The sequence below is a fragment of the Glycine soja genome, chromosome 1, assembly GCF_004193775.1.
Source record: "Glycine soja cultivar W05 chromosome 1, ASM419377v2, whole genome shotgun sequence".
Lineage (NCBI taxonomy): Eukaryota > Viridiplantae > Streptophyta > Magnoliopsida > Fabales > Fabaceae > Glycine > Glycine soja.
In genome coordinates, this window is record NC_041002.1 from 47,197,950 (window position 1) to 47,215,430 (window position 17,481).

General features: G+C 34.2%; 2 protein-coding genes across 4 annotated transcripts; both read left to right on the plus strand.

The window, feature by feature from the left end:
* Positions 1 to 235: 235 nt before the first annotated feature.
* LOC114417307 lies at positions 236 to 3,300 on the plus strand. Of its 3 annotated transcripts, none has more exons than XM_028382460.1 (3): positions 236 to 388; positions 859 to 1,285; positions 2,217 to 3,300. In XM_028382460.1, exons 2-3 carry the CDS (start codon positions 897 to 899, stop codon positions 2,869 to 2,871), a joined length of 1,044 nt encoding a protein of 347 aa, XP_028238261.1. In that variant the 5' UTR covers positions 236 to 388; positions 859 to 896; the 3' UTR covers positions 2,872 to 3,300. The 3 variants fall into 3 exon arrangements, with proteins under 3 accessions (XP_028238261.1, XP_028238278.1, XP_028238270.1); XM_028382477.1 differs by having other exon boundaries at positions 243 to 388; positions 867 to 1,285; XM_028382469.1 differs by having other exon boundaries at positions 380 to 493.
* A 3,585-nt stretch (positions 3,301 to 6,885) lies between these two features.
* Positions 6,886 to 9,948, plus strand: LOC114417325 (uncharacterized protein ycf20-like). Its single transcript, XM_028382489.1, has 3 exons — positions 6,886 to 7,083; positions 7,738 to 7,943; positions 8,620 to 9,948. The coding sequence occupies exons 2-3, from the start codon at positions 7,753 to 7,755 to the stop codon at positions 9,020 to 9,022; spliced, it is 594 nt and encodes a 197-aa protein (XP_028238290.1). The 5' UTR covers positions 6,886 to 7,083; positions 7,738 to 7,752; the 3' UTR covers positions 9,023 to 9,948.
* Positions 9,949 to 17,481: the final 7,533 nt, after the last annotated feature.

Here is a 17,481-nt window from a genome sequence, read left to right on the forward strand (position 1 = left end):
CGCGGTAATGACGAACACCATGAATAAAATTTATTTCTGTCTCAGGGAATTGGGAACACTCATCATCTCTTAAGCGTGAAAAAAAATCACAAGAGTAAAATAAATGATTATAAGTTCGCTTGAATCATTTTTATTTTTATTTTATACTTTTCTATTTGTTTAATTTAAATATGCGACAGGATAATTTTTATTCTATTCTATTTTATCTCATTTTTTTATTCCATTATTTTTGTTGTTAATGATTTCACTCACGACCGGTACCACAAAACATGGGTTAACTTCTACCCCTGTATCTTGCTGTTCTTTTGTTCTTTCTTCTCTCTTTCTCTCTCCTTCAACGCATCCCAACCCTGTGGCGCTATACCCTCCTAGATCTACTCTCTAACCGGTACGAATTTTTACCTTCCTTCTTTGTCCGATTCGTTGCAACGCATTCCAACATGTCTCTACCTTTTCATCTTCAGACTTTCATGATCTATGCTCAATGTCTCGGGTGTGTTGGATTTGGATTCAAGTAACTGTTGATAATGCCATTTGTGCGTGTTGTTTTGTCCATTGCATTCATTATCCAACTGGGTCACTTTTTAATACACAAATAGGTTGTGTAAAGTTGCTGGATTTCATGATTCTATATACACCATACATGGAATTTTCAATTGGGTTCTGTTTAGCTGTATTCTGTTTTTATGTATGATATGTTACTTAGCTAAAGTAAATAAATAAACTTTGATGCCATTCAGTTGGGATTTTAATTTTATTTGTGTTGTGGTACAATTAGTATTTATGTAATTGTAACTACGAGCAATTGGGCATTGATTGAGCAATGGCATGTTTGCTTATTTTTTATTTGCCTCTTAGCTATACAGGCTGGTACTAAGAGCTGTGGTTAGTCATAGATGGCGCTCTCAGCTTCACGGGCAATGTCAAAGGGTGTGGTGGTATCTGTGCCTGTTCTGGTTCTATCTGCTTTAGTGGCTACTGTTTTCCTGTTCTTCCTTTTGTCCTCTCTTTCATCCTGCTCCTGCCCTACTCCTTCAGAAATCTCTGCCTCCAATGTTAGGAGTGTTGGTGTTGGTATTGGTGTTCCTGAGTCTAGCAGCGGTAATGTTCCGTTAGCCACAAGGAAGGAGTCTAGCAGCAGTAATATTCCGTTATCAACGAGGAAGGAGGATGTTGAGTGGGTGAAGAATCAAATCCAAGCAAATGGGCTTCATATGCATGACAATGTGCTTCGCAAGGGTATTAACCCTCGCACTCGGGCTCAGCAACTTGAGGATCTTAGACAGTAAGACCCTTCCAAGCTCTCCATTCACGTGTGTGTATGTGAGCATACCTTTGTTTTAGGATTAATATTTCTTAATCCTATTCATTTAATTAGAGTCTTCAGAATGATAATTTATGGGAATCATGCCACCTCTAGATGCCATTGGAAGTTGGTTTTTGGTAGACACATGGATGGGGTGGGAGCATTGGTTCTAAAAGTTCTAACAAAATGGATTCCATGTATTAGCCAATGTAGAAAAATAAATTAACTAGCTGAACAGTAGGATAGCACTGAAATTGTGTTGGAGTCAGCAAAAGGGAGAGAAGTTGCATGAAAACAATTAGAAATAGGTTTTCCTGGGTTAAACTGAAATTGTGCTGAAATCTGCTGTTTTTTGTCTCTCCAATAGTATTTACATGAGGCTATGCTTCAAAGTGAAGTTTGTTTACTTTATGTCCATCTTTCTGTGAAAATCTGTATTAAACATTGATTTCACAATATTTAGAATCAACGTGTTTATTAATTTTGAATTGGCAGTTTATAATGTTTGAGGTTTCCCTCTCTCTGATCCTTGCCGTACTTATCTGTTTGATTGTCAATAATTGTTGGGATGCTCAAATTCAAACACATATATAATGTAGTTCAAACTTCAAAAACTTCTTTTCTTTTTTGGAGAGCAAACCTTTTATCATAATGAATGAACTATAGAATGCTATGTTTTTGCATTATGTTTTCCTTTTTAACTTTAGAACTCTTGTTCCTTGTTTCTATCCCTGTCTTTGTCTCTTTCTCTTGATAACATGCCAAATAAAGGGGCTCAGTATTCTGGTAGCCTCTTTGGAGATATATATACTTTTAAAGGATTGGTTGTAATTTCTAATTTTATTTTGATTTAGCATGGATGTATAAATGTCCATTTGGGTTTTCTAATTTCAATTTCTTCCAAGTACAGATTTAAGGGCATATCTCACTATGAGGGACCTGATTCAGATAATCACACAGCCTTGCCATGCCCTGGGGAACTACTAGTTGAAGAGCACCATAGCAACTATGGTGAACCTTGGGCCGGGGGAAGAGATGTGTTTGAGTTTCTTGCTGAAGCCAGTCAACTTAGATCAGACTCACAGGTGCTAGAGATAGGCTGTGGCACTCTTCGAGTTGGTTTGCATTTCATTCGATACTTAAATCCTGAACACTTTCATTGTCTTGAAAGGGATGAGCTCTCTTTGATGGCTGTATTTAGGTATGAGCTTCCTGCCCAAGGCCTCTTATACAAACGGCCTTCGATTGTTAAGGGGGATGACATGGATTTCAGCAGGTTTGATTCTGGCATAATGTATGATTTGATTTATGCTAGTGCTGTATTTCTTCACATGCCTGATAAACTCGTGTGGACTGGATTGGAAAGATTAGCATCTAAATTGAAACCTTATGATGGACGAATCTTTGTATCACATAATATAAAGTTCTGTTCAAGGTTGGGAGGAGAGGAATGCACAAAGAGGCTTGCAAGTTTGGGGCTTGAGTATCTTGGGAAGCATACTCATGATAGCTTACTATTCAATCACTATGAGATATGGTTTGAATTTAGACGGTCAAAGGCATAATATCTGGATTGATTCTATAAAGAGGCATCAGAAACATCTCTAAATGTCCTCATGGAACTAAATGTGCTTTGTTCATCACGAGAAATCTTCAGCAATTCGATGATATCCTTGCTTTGAGTTCTAAGAGGTGGCATTTTTTTTACTCAGTGGTTCATCTCGTGCCAGAAATCTTAATTCTAAAGAGAGAAGAACCATATGTAATTTTGATTGAGGACTCTACAAAGGCAAGGAGATTTGTATTATTTTTTGGGGCCCTTTTGTAATAGTGCTAGCTTGAAGTTTACATTTTCACTCTGTTTCTATGTAGATTCTCATATTATAGTTGTATTTAGCAGTCTTACTATCTTGCAACCGATTGTTGTTTTGACTTTTGACCATTATTACACTAGCTGCTATCTAACATGTGCAATGATGATACAATGTTGAATACTTGCATTGTTTAGATGTTGTAACAAAAGTATTTTGCAGAATGTTTCAAAATATCCTCTCCATTAATTGAAATATATCAAATAAGCATTTTTGGAGGATATAATTTTAGTGATGCCTTCATTTAAATGGGAAGCCAACATCAACAATTTATGCAATTTTAAGCTTTTAACCCTTGTTCTTGTTCCATGTGGACAAAACATAAGGGTGAAAAGTCCCATATGCAGCCGAAATCAATTAATCTACTTTTGCATCCTAAGCATGATTTATCCTACAAATCAAATCTTCTGTTCGAACTCATTGTTTGAATGAAAAATACATAATTCTTCTTGTTATGGCACATGTTTCAATGTAAAACCTATAGTTGTGATTAGTTTGGACATATTTTAATTCAATGAGCATATACCACTCAGTGGGGGAAAAAGACTGTCACAAAGGGACCCAAAAGATTTCTCCAAATCTTTCCCTCTCCCGGGTTTGCAGGCTTTGCTGACAAAGGGAGAAATCTGAGACGAGTGAGTGCCTTTAAGTACTATATAGTTGGTTGAAGCAACGATTGTTGTTGAACTTGAAACTTCATATTTAACACCAAAATTTTGTAGCACGAATCAGCAACCTAGCTGGATAGAATGATATTTTTTTTTCTTCCACAAAACTGAGTTTTATCAACAGAGAATCTGATACGACGAGCCTTTATATCTAAGTGTGCTTTTACTGTTCCAGCTTCCGTTCCACACTTTCCTAGAAACAAGATGTGACTGAAGAAATTTGAAGGATTTGCGTTTATTGAACATCCAACGCTTATTTAAACACACCCTAAGGAGTTTTGGTTTCAAGTTTTGGATCAAGACGTGCGTCTGGGGATGTCAAATGAACTAATCCAACTCAATCTGGCTTTAATCCCCTAAAAAATGAGTTGAGTTTGAATCCATTTTAAGATTGGGTTAAAAATCCCAATCTAATCTAATTCATGGTGAGATGCGGGTTAGATAAGATTGATCCACCAAAATTTAAAAAAATGAAAGAAAAAAAAGAACAACTCATTAGTAAACTTATTAAATAAATAAAATAAAAAGTAAATCTAAATAATCTAAACATAATGTTAGAATCACCAGAATATTATGTTGCACGAATCTCCAACTTGATAACTATAAAAAATTTATTAAATGTGTCTTATATCCCTACATATAGTTTTATTTTTTATTTTTTATCACAAAAGCTGACATAAGCCGACATATGGCCCATAAAAGTAAATAAGGTATTGGTGCTTGTAGAATTGCTAGATGGTTGACAAGATTGCACTCGAACGATTGTGTTTTAAGAGGTGGTGGTGCTTATTGGAAAGATTAAGGAATAACATCGGTGGAGATGTCCTAGGGAAGTTTTTCCTTTTCATAATAAGAGTGTTCCTTGAAATCAGACAAGACATTTTTATCTTTATTCTTGCTTGACCTAAAATTTTGATCAAGCCATTAATTTAAACTAAAAGTCAATCCGATGAAGACTCAATAATAAGAGATAAAAACATATCAACCTAGTTTATTAGTATATAAGTTTTAACATTGTACATAACAAAATTATAAGCGACACTCTTTCTGATATTTTTTAAATACTTTATCAGAATGATAATTTTGCTAGCATTCCTCATTTTAGTTAATATATTTTAAGATATATAATATTAATATAATATCATGTTATATTAAATAGTTATCAAGATCAAACAGGCTTAGTTAGTTAGACTGGTTTTATTATAGACTAAGTTTTAGGGCAATTTAGTTGTATTATTGAATCAGAGATTAATCTCGGTTGTGATGTGTAACTGTCACTGGTCCAATAAAATTTTGCACACAATGAAAATCGAACATGAATTCTCCCGCTAAATAGATTGTTTCGACTCATGGGAACACAATGGGACCTTATACCATTGCGTTAACCCTTGGGTTAATGAGATATGCATTTAATTCAATAATATCATTACAAACTATGTTTTAATGTTTATACCAAGAGAAAAAAGATTATATACTGATAGTGATAGTGATAATGTAAAATAGTTTTACACAATCAATCAAATCACAAACTATTACCATGTATGTTAAATTTGTTAATTTTTATAAATTGTAACAATTGTCTTTGTACAAATGATAATTTATAATTGGATAACAATATAAAATTAAATTATTTTACACTACTCCATGACAAACCCGCCCTAGTAGAATCCACCTACATTATCATAAAATAAATAAATAACCTTTTTATGACCAAGCTTAATTTTCTAAATAAAAAGTTAAAAACACTGAAAGAGATACACTTAAAAAAATAATTAAAAGAGTAAAATATGTTTTTGATCAACTTTTCAACTTTTGTGATTTTGGTCCTTTAACTTTTTTAAGATTAATCTTTGTCCTAAAACTTTTTTTCCATCTAATGTTTTGGTTATTGCCGTTTATTTTGACTGTTAAGTGATGATTTGTCACTCTTTTTTATTATTATTTTAATATGAATCATTTTTTGACAACTAAAAATCACAAGAAATTGCTAAGATAACTTTTTTTGAAAGGTCAGACATATTTTGGTGACTTTTAGCTGTCAAATTTTGCTATATCCCAAAACTGATTATTCTAAAATCCAAATTTATTTCATACACAGTTTAAAATTCAGAACCGAACACACTTACATACACACAAAATCCCCAAATCCAAATTCACCATGTAACCACTTCAAACTCAAGCACACAAATCATTATCCCAAAAATCAAAATTCAAACACACGCACAAGTACCTTTTGAGGTTTACGGAGGGGTGGTGATGGTGGTGGCACATGCAAATGCTGGTGTAAGGGGACAGGTCACACGCGATTACAATGGTGTAGGGAGAAGGGTCGCACACATTTACAGAGGTGACAGTGTCTGGCGCGTGGTGGTTGGTTTTGGTGGCTATGATGTCATGAAGGTGGTGGTGTCTAGCGCGCGGTGGTTGGTTTTGGTGGCTGCGAAGGTGGTGGTGGCTTAGGTTGCGACACTTTGCATCAGAGATGACATTACCGTCACAAACACATTGAGAGAAACAAACTATACACCTCAAAGGCAGACTTGGAGATCCACTTGGTTCTGAAACTACAAGAGGTGCGATTGTTGATGTTGGGGTTGAATTCGTTGATGAAGGATTGGAAGGTGTTCCAACACGATGAAGGATTTGGTGTGAAATGGAGAGAAAGAAGGGTGTGTGAAGTGGAGTGTAAAGGAAGAAGAGTGAGTGACTTTTAGGTGATTGTAGTCAAAACACATCCGACCCCTTACAACATCCATTCTCACGAGATCTATAGATCTTAAGTCACAATTCAATGGAGATGAAATTTTTTGAAAATGTTGTCTCTAGGTTTGATATTTGTAGATAAGAATTTTTTGTATGCCTAAGCAAGTAATTTCTAACGGTTAAAAACCTCACGAAAAATTTAATAAAATAATAATAAATTTAATGTCATGTTATTACTTAATAGTTAAAATAAACAACAAAAACTAAAATATATGATGGAAAAATTGAAGGACCAAAACCATAAATGTTAAAAAGTCAAAGACCACAAACATAATTTATCTTAATTAAAAAAAAAAACTAAAGAATTATGGAAAGGGGGATGGCCGGTGGCCAAACCACACGCCAGTGGCAGTATTCACACACTCCTTTCCGAAGTGTACGTTTTCTTCGGAAATGATAAGAGCTTCAATTGAAACAACTTCGTACCCTAATTTCACACTGAATTCTCACTTTGCTCTCACCAACAATACACACAGTAAGCTTCTAACTTCACTTTTAAGCCTCAACTTTTCATTACTCAAACACCCATTTTGCTCTTTGCTTTCAATGATTTCGGCTCCATTTCAAAATTGTATATATTTTTTTGGATAGTTTAATCTTCATTTTCAATTAACATAACCCAAATTAGGATGTATTTCTTTTTTGTTAAAATCTTTTACAGAGGAGTTGAATTGAGTCAGATTACTGTAAAATACATAGGTGATAGAAAAAAATACCCAATCCAAAAATTGAAAGGCACTGTTCGGTAGCTGTTGAATTGTGTTATGTTCAGCAAAGATTTGCATAAGACTATTTGTATTTCATATTTTCTGTATATTAAATTTTCATCTCCTGGCACTTTATTGACATGAAGGGATTCTCTTATGTGAGTTTTACATGAACTTGTCTTGTGAAAAGTTTGTGGTTCTTGTTTAAGTTCTTTGTGTCTATCTTTCTTTTTATGTAATGTTGTGTGAAAATCTCGCACGAGAAAATGGTAATTCCCAATTACATATTGTTCCATTCAGTGTATCCAATATAGTTGATTTGGAACTTTTCAGTTGTTTGTGATTATGTATGTTGTCATTCTCTGCATCTGGTGGTAATCTGCCTGCCTATTCTTGTTTCTTACATCTTGTATTATCTCCAGGAGTGAGGACTTTACATGTTGTTCGCAACTAGAATGAGGTCATCCAGTTGTATGACTCGTGCACAAGTTAAATCTCTCGATTGTGTCGGTTCAGGAGTTTCTAAAGTTGGTCTTGCTGTATTCTTTTACAAAACCACGTTTGGCCAGAAGCAATGCTGTCCAAGCTTCTTCGGTTTTGCTCAACCTTGTTTAACTGTCAATTTCAAGTAAGTCAGCAGCAGTTTATGCTTATGATATTCCATTCTCGAGAGAATCTAGGACATATAATGAGATGACTTTAGATATATGTTGCATAGTTGGAGTTTCTGTACCAATTACCAAATAAATGCTGACATGGAGCTCAGATGCATAGTTATAAATTATAATACAGGATTATATTATAAAGCTGTCTTTGTTGTTAGACAGTTCTACTCTAGTGTTTTTTGGGTTAGACTTTCCAATTCTTTGATTGGGTGTGATTAATTGAAAGTAATAAGAAAGGATCTTTTTAAGGTCTTTAACAGATGATGAGAAGAGGTTTTTTTTTTTTTTTTTTTTTTCTGATATGGTGCAGTTATCTTCATAAGATCGATGAAATGCGTTGCATTACAAAAATCTTAATAGATTTAATTTGATGAGAAAATTATAAAGTAACATCTGTATTCTTCCAAAGATTGTATTCTAAAAGGGTAGGTAAATGTTGCTTTATCATAAAAAAAGCTGATATTTTTCAGCTATTTTGAGATATAAATATGAAACATGTACATGTCTGGACGCAAATGCATTCTGTTTGAAACACTTCAAACACTCGGGGGTAAATATCACAAGTTAATTATATAAAGAGAATCATTTTTTATTGTTAAACTTTTTCTTAGGATATTAAGTCTTTTTGTTCCTCTTCAGGAGGATGATTTGGTCAGTTAGAAGCAGCTTAAATGACAGCAGTTTTAGTCCTTCCACTTCAAATGGCTCTAATGGAAGGACCCGCATAATTAGAGTGATTCAAGAGTTTCAGACCAAGTTAGGTTCTAAAATTCAGGAGGTAAAGAAAAATCTTCCGATGAAGCTGCTTTTCTTCTTGGTTGGATTTTATTGCGCAACGGCCTTTGCCACTGTTATTGGACAAACTGGTGACTGGGATATTCTGTCTGCTGCTTTGGCTGTGGCGGTTGTGGAAGGCATTGGGGCTCTCATGTACAGGGCTTCTCTTCCTTTAGTTAGCAAGAGTAGGAGCCTTATTTCCTTGTTTAATTATTGGAAGGCTGGTCTTACACTGGGACTTTTCTTAGATTCCTTCAAATATTGATTTGATCTCATTATTGGATGCAGCAATCCCTTCCATGTGAAATTGAAATTTCTCAGTGTTCTTATGATGCTTGGCATTTTTTATGCAATTGACTCATTGTCATTGCAGTTTCTCTATGTTTGATATAGGCAGAAGTTACAATTCAGTGCATGAAAGTTGGAGCTAGTTCAAGTTCTAAGGTTAAAATCCTTGAAAGCCAGTTCTCATATCCAGAAGCTATGTCATTCAAGCTATGAGGTGAATCATACATATTTATGATCAACTTAACACTAGTTTTGACTAGGGAACTTGGAAACATTCAGCAATTTAAATTTTAGAAAAACCTCCACTGACTTCTGTTCAAGCACCTTCCTGAACAACATTACGCTCCTTCAGCCCCTTATTCCTATGTTTCACATACTTCCATCTGTATTGGCATCAGATCCTTGCTAGTAGTGGAATTGCTGGAATTGTAACATAGAGAAGTTAACTTTTGAGATAATGGTATACATTGATGTGGAACTATGGGCCTTTTTTCAAAAAATATGGAACTGTTGTACAACATGAAAGATCTGACTCTTCCATACCAAGGAAACTCAGACTGCTGCTTGACCGGTGATAACTAAATTAAGTTCTGTACAAAATAATGCAAATTGTCACCAATATATGTGTTCCAGGCTCCATCAAGAACTGCGAATAATGCCATTTGTTGATTTATTGGTTTGTTTGTATATATCAGTATGCTGCTAGAGGATCTTCTGGAAAGCTATCCATCTTGTCTATGTACAATATTGATTTCTAACGAAGAAAAGTTATCCCTCGTGACTGTATACATTTTGGATGTACAGTTACCTCCTGAAATCATTGCACAGTACAAATTGATGTAGATATCACTTTGATGAACGTAAGCAGATGCACTGAAAATTCTACTGGGACTAATTTTATGTGTATGTATATATTTTAATTTTCAACTTAACTTGATGACCAAGTTATATGCACCTTAACATGACAAATACCGGTCAATTTTCCAAGGGATGACAACTTTAGTGTGTACGTTTCAAGCAAAATCAACTTGAATTTGAAAACTATTTCTCTGATTGATTGTGTCCATGTGGGCTTTTCATTTCCTTGGGGAAAAAATGTGGCCAGCAAATTATTTTGAAATCTGAAACTAGTATGGCTGGATGGCATGTTAAGCAATCAGCACTAACAACATTTGACTATTTGTAATAATTTAACTATATGGAATTTTGCTATTACTCTGTTTTTATAATAAAAACATCCAAACATAAAGCCTCTCACTTCAAAATCAATCAAATTTTCATTCAAAAATTAACCGTGCCAATTTGAATTCAAGTTGAATTTTTATAATCATGTTGAAACTAACGTAATTTTAGGTAAATATAAGCATTTGCATATGCATTTGAAAAATTGATTTTCAATGAATGATCTGTTGAAAAAAGAAAAGCTGTGTCGCCCCACTTTTGTCCTTTTATAGTTGCTTGTTAACTCCTCCACCAACAGTGCAACCTTCTTATTACGTATTTTTCTGACTCAGTACCCTACCTCTTTGATGAGCCGTTTTTCCAAGCACATCTTTCATGCCAGTTACGAGCTCTAACAGAACAGGATGCTAAAGTTTAATCATTACAGAAGACAAATAAGGAAACGATATGATAGAGAAAATTGAGTAGAGAAAATTTGAAGAAACGTGTGATATTTGATTCAATAAAATTAAATTTGAGAAATTAATAATAATTATAATTATCATCGTGAAGAAAAAGTTGACGTTGAGAATACCATACCATAGTTGTAGAGAGAACTGTGAGGAAATTTGAGTAAAAGTAAAGAAGAATGACAGAAAATTAGAAGAAAATATTGACACCAAGTAGCAAAAAATTAAAGACATTTTCAAATTAAGATACAAAATGATAGAGGCTCTATGATTACACTGAATAGAAAAAGTAAGATACAAAATGCCAATGCGGCTTATATAGATGAGAGAATGTAGTAACAAATTAACAATATGCTACTTACTGTTTGGTCAAACTAAGAAACGAATCTCTGAAGCTAAGAATACAGCTCTATGATTTACCATTTACTCATCATTACATATGCTAGTCCTTTAACTACTATAACTATTCAGATTTATTACCATGACAACTATTGCACATTCACTATACAAGGTAGTTTGTTACTAAGGTCATAAAAAATTATCAAATGCATAGTTGTGTTTGCAGACAAGGTTTTACCTACTTAGAGGAATTCACATATACAAGGGTACACATAACAATTTAAAGAAACTGTGTTCTAAGAGAGATTCATCCAAGGGGCCCTTTATTATGTAACTTTCCCAAAACATTGAATGGCAATTTGAAGTCATAGAGCAGCTTTAAGCATCAACATCAGGGCTGGATATGCTGACAGACTCATTATACGCTTGTCGAAGACAGGACCTCCAACATTAAAATGATAGAGGCTATGGAATGTTGACACTTTTAATCCAAGCAACTGATGAACTGCAAAATAACACAAGATTTTCAATAATTATACTAATTCCAGAATGCAAGAAGTACAGTTACAGTGGAAGCAAATGTTTCACATTTTGGGTTTGTTCAAGTATAGACTTGTTAATATTTGCAATTTAGTACAGGACTTCATTTCTCCAGAGAATATGTATATCTATTTAGTTAATGGTTATGAAGAGCAGCCAAAGTTCATTATAATAATGAGATAGTGTTCTACAATATTCCAGTTCTGCTGTTGCCCCCCATCATGATTAAGTTAAGCATACAAGTTCCACACTGAATAACATAAAAATTCAAGCTAATTGATCCATAACACTATTTTCAAATGGTCTTTCCTCTTCTCTATATTCAATTTTGTGAGACAAAAACAGATGTGTAACTCAACTGCAGATATGTGCCACAATTCAAAACTTACTAACAATTCCGTTTCTGTTATTCAATTGCCAGATAAAGTAGGAAATCAGAGGATCCTAGAATCTGGTTCTCCATCTAAAAAGTACAATCGCTACTCTTTAGCAATTAGCAAATCCTTTAATTGTTCAATTATTCATTTGACAACTCAGGGATCCTAGAATCCGGTTCTTCATCTGAAAGCTTTTATCAGGTTAACATGCAATTCTTGTGAAATAGAGATCATGCTACCAACTGAAGTGTCGAAAAGGCAAAGCCAGAAAAAAAAAACCAGAGGCAACAGCTACAAATATGGTTAATCTTAACATCCTTTGAAAGATTCAAAATCTCCCTACACTAGAAGACTGATGTATTTACCAAAATCTAAAGTTGTCCCACGTCAAGGTGAACGTGAGCAAGGTAGGCTCTACAATCTCGCACATTAGACCGAAAGTATCCTATATTAAGAGGACAAGAGGGAGAACCTACAAACAAAAAAGGACTCTGTCGCTTAAGTACGTACGTGAGTTAGGAGTTAGGTGAGAATAAGTGATTAAAAGGGTGAAATAGAACCAAATACTTATAGAGTAGAGTAGGACCTACGTGTCCTCATTTATAGGGACTCTTACGGTGGCGTAACAACCCTTGTAGATAATTGCTAGCTTGTAGATAATAGTGAGTAGATAGTTGTAGCTTATAGATAATGTGTGACTTATAGATAAATGAATATTTGTCACGTGATAAGGAATTTATAGCATATTCAAATAATGAAGTGGTTAGAGATAACCTGATAATTTGGGAGCCAGGACTGACATGAAAGACTGCATGTGTATTGAAGTGCCACGTAGCTTGCCACGTGTATTTTATGGACCTCGGACCGTAGAACTGATAACATGACTTTGCTTTTGATGAGTTAACCAATCAATCACATAAGGCGAAACAACAGAAATGAGATAATTTTTTTTTCAAAATTTTCAAATGGGGATAAAATTTAAATTAATACCCAAAAATGAAAAAGTTGTACACTATGTTACGACTTACTTTTTTTTCTTTTTTCATTGAAGCCGTAAAAAACTTTATAACTTCAATTTTTTTTCAACACGACATTAAAGTGATAAGGGAGTTTTTTTTTAAGTCATAAATTGTTTATGAATTCAAAGTCATAAATAGTTTTTATTTTAATTATTTAATGAATTAAAATATTTTTTTAGTTTTATTTAATATTTTTTGTATATTGTTTTATTTAATATATCTTTTTTACTAATGTAAAGTATTATTATTTGTTTTGTAAATTAGAAAAATAATGCAAAAGACTTAAATTTAAATAAAACTATTAAATTGTACTACATATATTTGTTTAACAAAAATATTAATAGTGGGATGATATCCCACAACGAGTTCTTCTTGATATGCATCAAGATCTTTCATCTTACTGTACTTAATTTATTGGTGGTTGTTGTCCTCTTGTTCTAAGATGATGGCGTGCAACTGTTTGTTGTTGTTGAAGAACATCATCACCACCACGACCACGACCATCCATCATCATTATTGTTGGTATTGTTGTTATCATCATCTTCCTCCTCATCATCATAACCCATGCCATACATTTGAGTAGATAATGATGGATGATAACAAAAGCTTGATGGTGGGAGGTTGTATGCAGATGACGAAGTGTTGAAAGTGATATCAAACTTTTGTGAGATTCCTTCAAAAACATTTAAGGTAGAAGGAACTTGAAATGAGTATTGAGACGTATATGATGAAAATTTCGATGTTTAAAATCTTTGTTGACATCCTTGAGGCATATATCCAGAGAAGTCCGTTGATTTTTTAAATAGATTTTGCATGTGATTAATGATGTTGGGGCATGTATCTAGAAACATGCACTAGAGGTACACTGAGTTCAACATGTGACTGATGATGGGGATGATTGTTAGTCGGTTAATACGACTAACTTTTGTGTAAAAAAAAGCTGTGTAAATTATATTCGACTCCTTCCATTTATAGTTCTTTTTGTAGTATTGTAAGTACTTTTTTTGTAAATTTAGGTAATAAGTACTTAGTATCCCACTTTTGTGTATTTAATAACATTTCCATTTCAATTTCAGGTAAAATAAGCAAGTTTGGTGAAGTTGATTTTTGCAGTTCGTTGAACCATCCTCCTCTGGCTGAGCGCATGATCCGCTAGGCGCAGCATGACTGGCTGAGCGCATAGAAGAACCTGGAAGATGATGACCTATACAGGTGTGCTGAGCGAGAGTCAAACTTGCTAAGCGCACCGCTTGCACCTCCAGGCTGAGCGAAGAAGAGGCGCACTAAGTCAAATGTCACTTAATTTGGCTAAGCGAACCAGAATGTTGCTGAGCGAACGACCAAAAATCAGCAACACTATTTATAGCCTGAAATCAGAAATGGAAGGGAGTTCTCAATTTTTGGCGTTTTTTCTGTTCTTGGAAGCATTCGTCTGAGTGGCGGAGAGAACTTCTGGTGTGAAGATCCTGAGGGACAATAGAGATTAAAGAGGAAGTTATCATGCAGAGAATTGGATGAGAGTTTGAGTGATTGTGAGGTTTCTAGAGGTGAAGGAGACATCCTCACCACTTGTACTTCCTAATCTTTTATTTTCTCTTTTTCATCTTTGTACGAGAAGCTTCCCAGTTATGGAGAGCTAAATCCTCAGTTGGTTCTTCCTATGGGGTACTTGATGTAAATACTCTTATATCTATCTAATGATGTTGCATGTGTTCTCTGTGCTATTAGTACTTCCTTTTTAGTATGCTTTTGCCTTGATCACGTAGATGAATGCTCAGTTAGGGTCATTCAACATTGAGAAATGGTTTGATCCTTAGAACTTGATAGGACGGGGCTAGTTTATCCTATTTTCACGAGGGATCGGGATAGGTAACCTAGTTGTTGGTATGTATGTCTTAATGCAGTTCTGGTCAAGTTTAGTCCAACAAGAGGGATTTGAGGATGACGCTTTACTAGGATTAGGCTAAACATGCATAAGACATCGGGGTTTAGCAGTCCAGAAGACAACATAGAACACAAAAACGTTGTTAGGTAGAGAACATCTTTAGTAACATCAGTCGCCCAGTAGGAAGACCAACACGTTGACCATCTACCTTCACACCCATCACTGCTCACCTTTTATTTACCTTTGTTTAGTTAGTTTACACACGTGTCCATACTACACACAAACCTTTTATAACAAGACGCTTATTTACTGAACCACAACTTTACCAAGTAAAACAAGTTCCTCGAGAGTTCGATACTCGATTCTTACCGTTTTATACTACTTGCACGATCCGGTGCACTTGTCGGCCGTCGAACAATGATCAGGACAATACTGTAAATTAAGAATCACCTAGTTCTTAGAAATAATAATAACAATAATTTATCAAAATTCTTCAGTAAATTTACAACCTCAGTGGATAGTGTCCCCTTACGCGATATATATCGCCTAGTTCGATGTATATACCATTGCATGTATTATGAAATTTCATGCAAAATGTCATGGTCAATTTCACCTTGAACAATATAATCATTCCAGTGATTTCATTTATTAGTCCAGTGATAATGATGATAATGGAAAAAAATATATATGTTTTCCCTCTAATATTTATGTCGTGTAGTTCTTCTAGGTTTGGTGGATCATTTGAAATATTTTGTCGCAGTCCAAATTGTCTCATGACCTTGTCTACTGCATGTCATTTCACAATTGCAAAACATATGAGAGATATTTTTGCACGAAGAATCATAGATACCTTAATATTATTAATTAATCGTCTTATTTGATATGTTCACAAGAATTGCAAGACATATATTATTATTGTCACATTTATTAATGAATAGGAAACATAAAGAAATACTTAATATAAATAATAAAAAATGAACCTTATTCATATGTAGTCTATCAAGTACGATGCGTATCAATCTATTGCATGAGTGAGAATATTTGTTTGGCTCATTGGCTGAGACCACCTTTGTGTAATAGGAAATCCAAATCCTTAATAAAAAAAATAAACGTCATTCATATGTAGTCTATCAAATACGATGCACATCAATGTAATTGCATGGGTGAGAATGTTTGTTTGGCTCATTGACTGAGATCACCTTTTTGCAAGAGGAAATCCAAATCCTTGTTGTACTTCTTTGTCAGATAGATTATCTATATGTGGGGCAATGCATTTAATGTGGTCTTATGCTCATGATTGTAGCAACAACAAACATCCTTGTAAAGGTTTTACAGCCCGATCTAGAGCTCGAAAAAGGGAAACTAATACTGTTTCACCCCAACTATAATGACTTGTCTCTATAAAATTTAATAACAAAAAGAGATATATAAAATGAACTTTTGCTCCTGATGTATCTAGCATCAAGCATCCGCCTAAGAAAATCATGATATGAGCTTTAGCATGTGCAATCATAACATCATCAGCAAGTTCTTGAAAATTGTCACAACTAGGTTAGATAAATCATTTTTCCCTTTATATACTTATCAGGTAGAATGTCCCCTAATAAGGCTTCACAAGCAACACATACATCACCATTAACGACACTAGTTACAGGTAGTCCATCAATCTTGGGGCTCAACATCAAGACCACATCTTCTAAAGTTATGGTTGTCTCCCTATGTGGAAAATGAAATGTGAGTTTTGGGTCTCCAATGTTCAACCAATGCAGTGACCAAATGCTGGTTAATATCAATCTGTCTAACAGTTATAACACAACCAAAACCAACTTCATTTATTAGGTTTTTCAAACAATTATCTATACGATCAAAATGTATAAAAGCCTAGACAAAATTACACCTTGGACGAATTATTTTCTCTTCGCCTTCCCACACTTGATTGGAAATATGATTGTGTTGTAAGCGCAACAATAAGCCATCAATATGTTCAGGTTGTGCATGTGTCATTGCTTCACAAAAGAAGAAAACAAGAGAATACTAGAAGGATGAAAAAGGTGGGATGTGAGAAAGAGAAATAAGTTTCACAAAATAAGAATGAAGAAAAATTAAAGACCAAGTGGAGAAAATTTAGAATACATGAGAAAAATAACCTTTACTAGTGACTCATTCACGTGAAGTAGGCTTTGGTGTCATGCATTTGTCATTAGTGAGTGAGAATCTCATGCCTTTGAGTTCACGTGAGAAAGAATCTCATACTTTTGCAATGTACTTGATTGAATTTCATGTACACAATCTCATGGCACATGGTAATGGTAAGTTGAACATATAGAATCTCGTAGGTTTGCTTTTTCTTGAATGTGTAGTCTTTCTAGTTCTTCAACTTGTGATTCATAAGTTTCACCATTGAAGGAAGGAAGATTCTTCAAGTTGCCGCATATGTAGAATCATTTCCATACTTCTTATCATGCAAGCTGTGATTCTTCACGAGCTTGCAATAACTTTACGACTTTATGTTTTTTATTTGGTTTAATTAACAATTTGTGTAGAAATTATGAGCATGGTCGGGGCTTTAAAGTCGTCATTAGGGTTTAGTTATTTATTTAAAAATGTATGCTATAATTTATAAGTTAAAATTATTTAAAATAAAA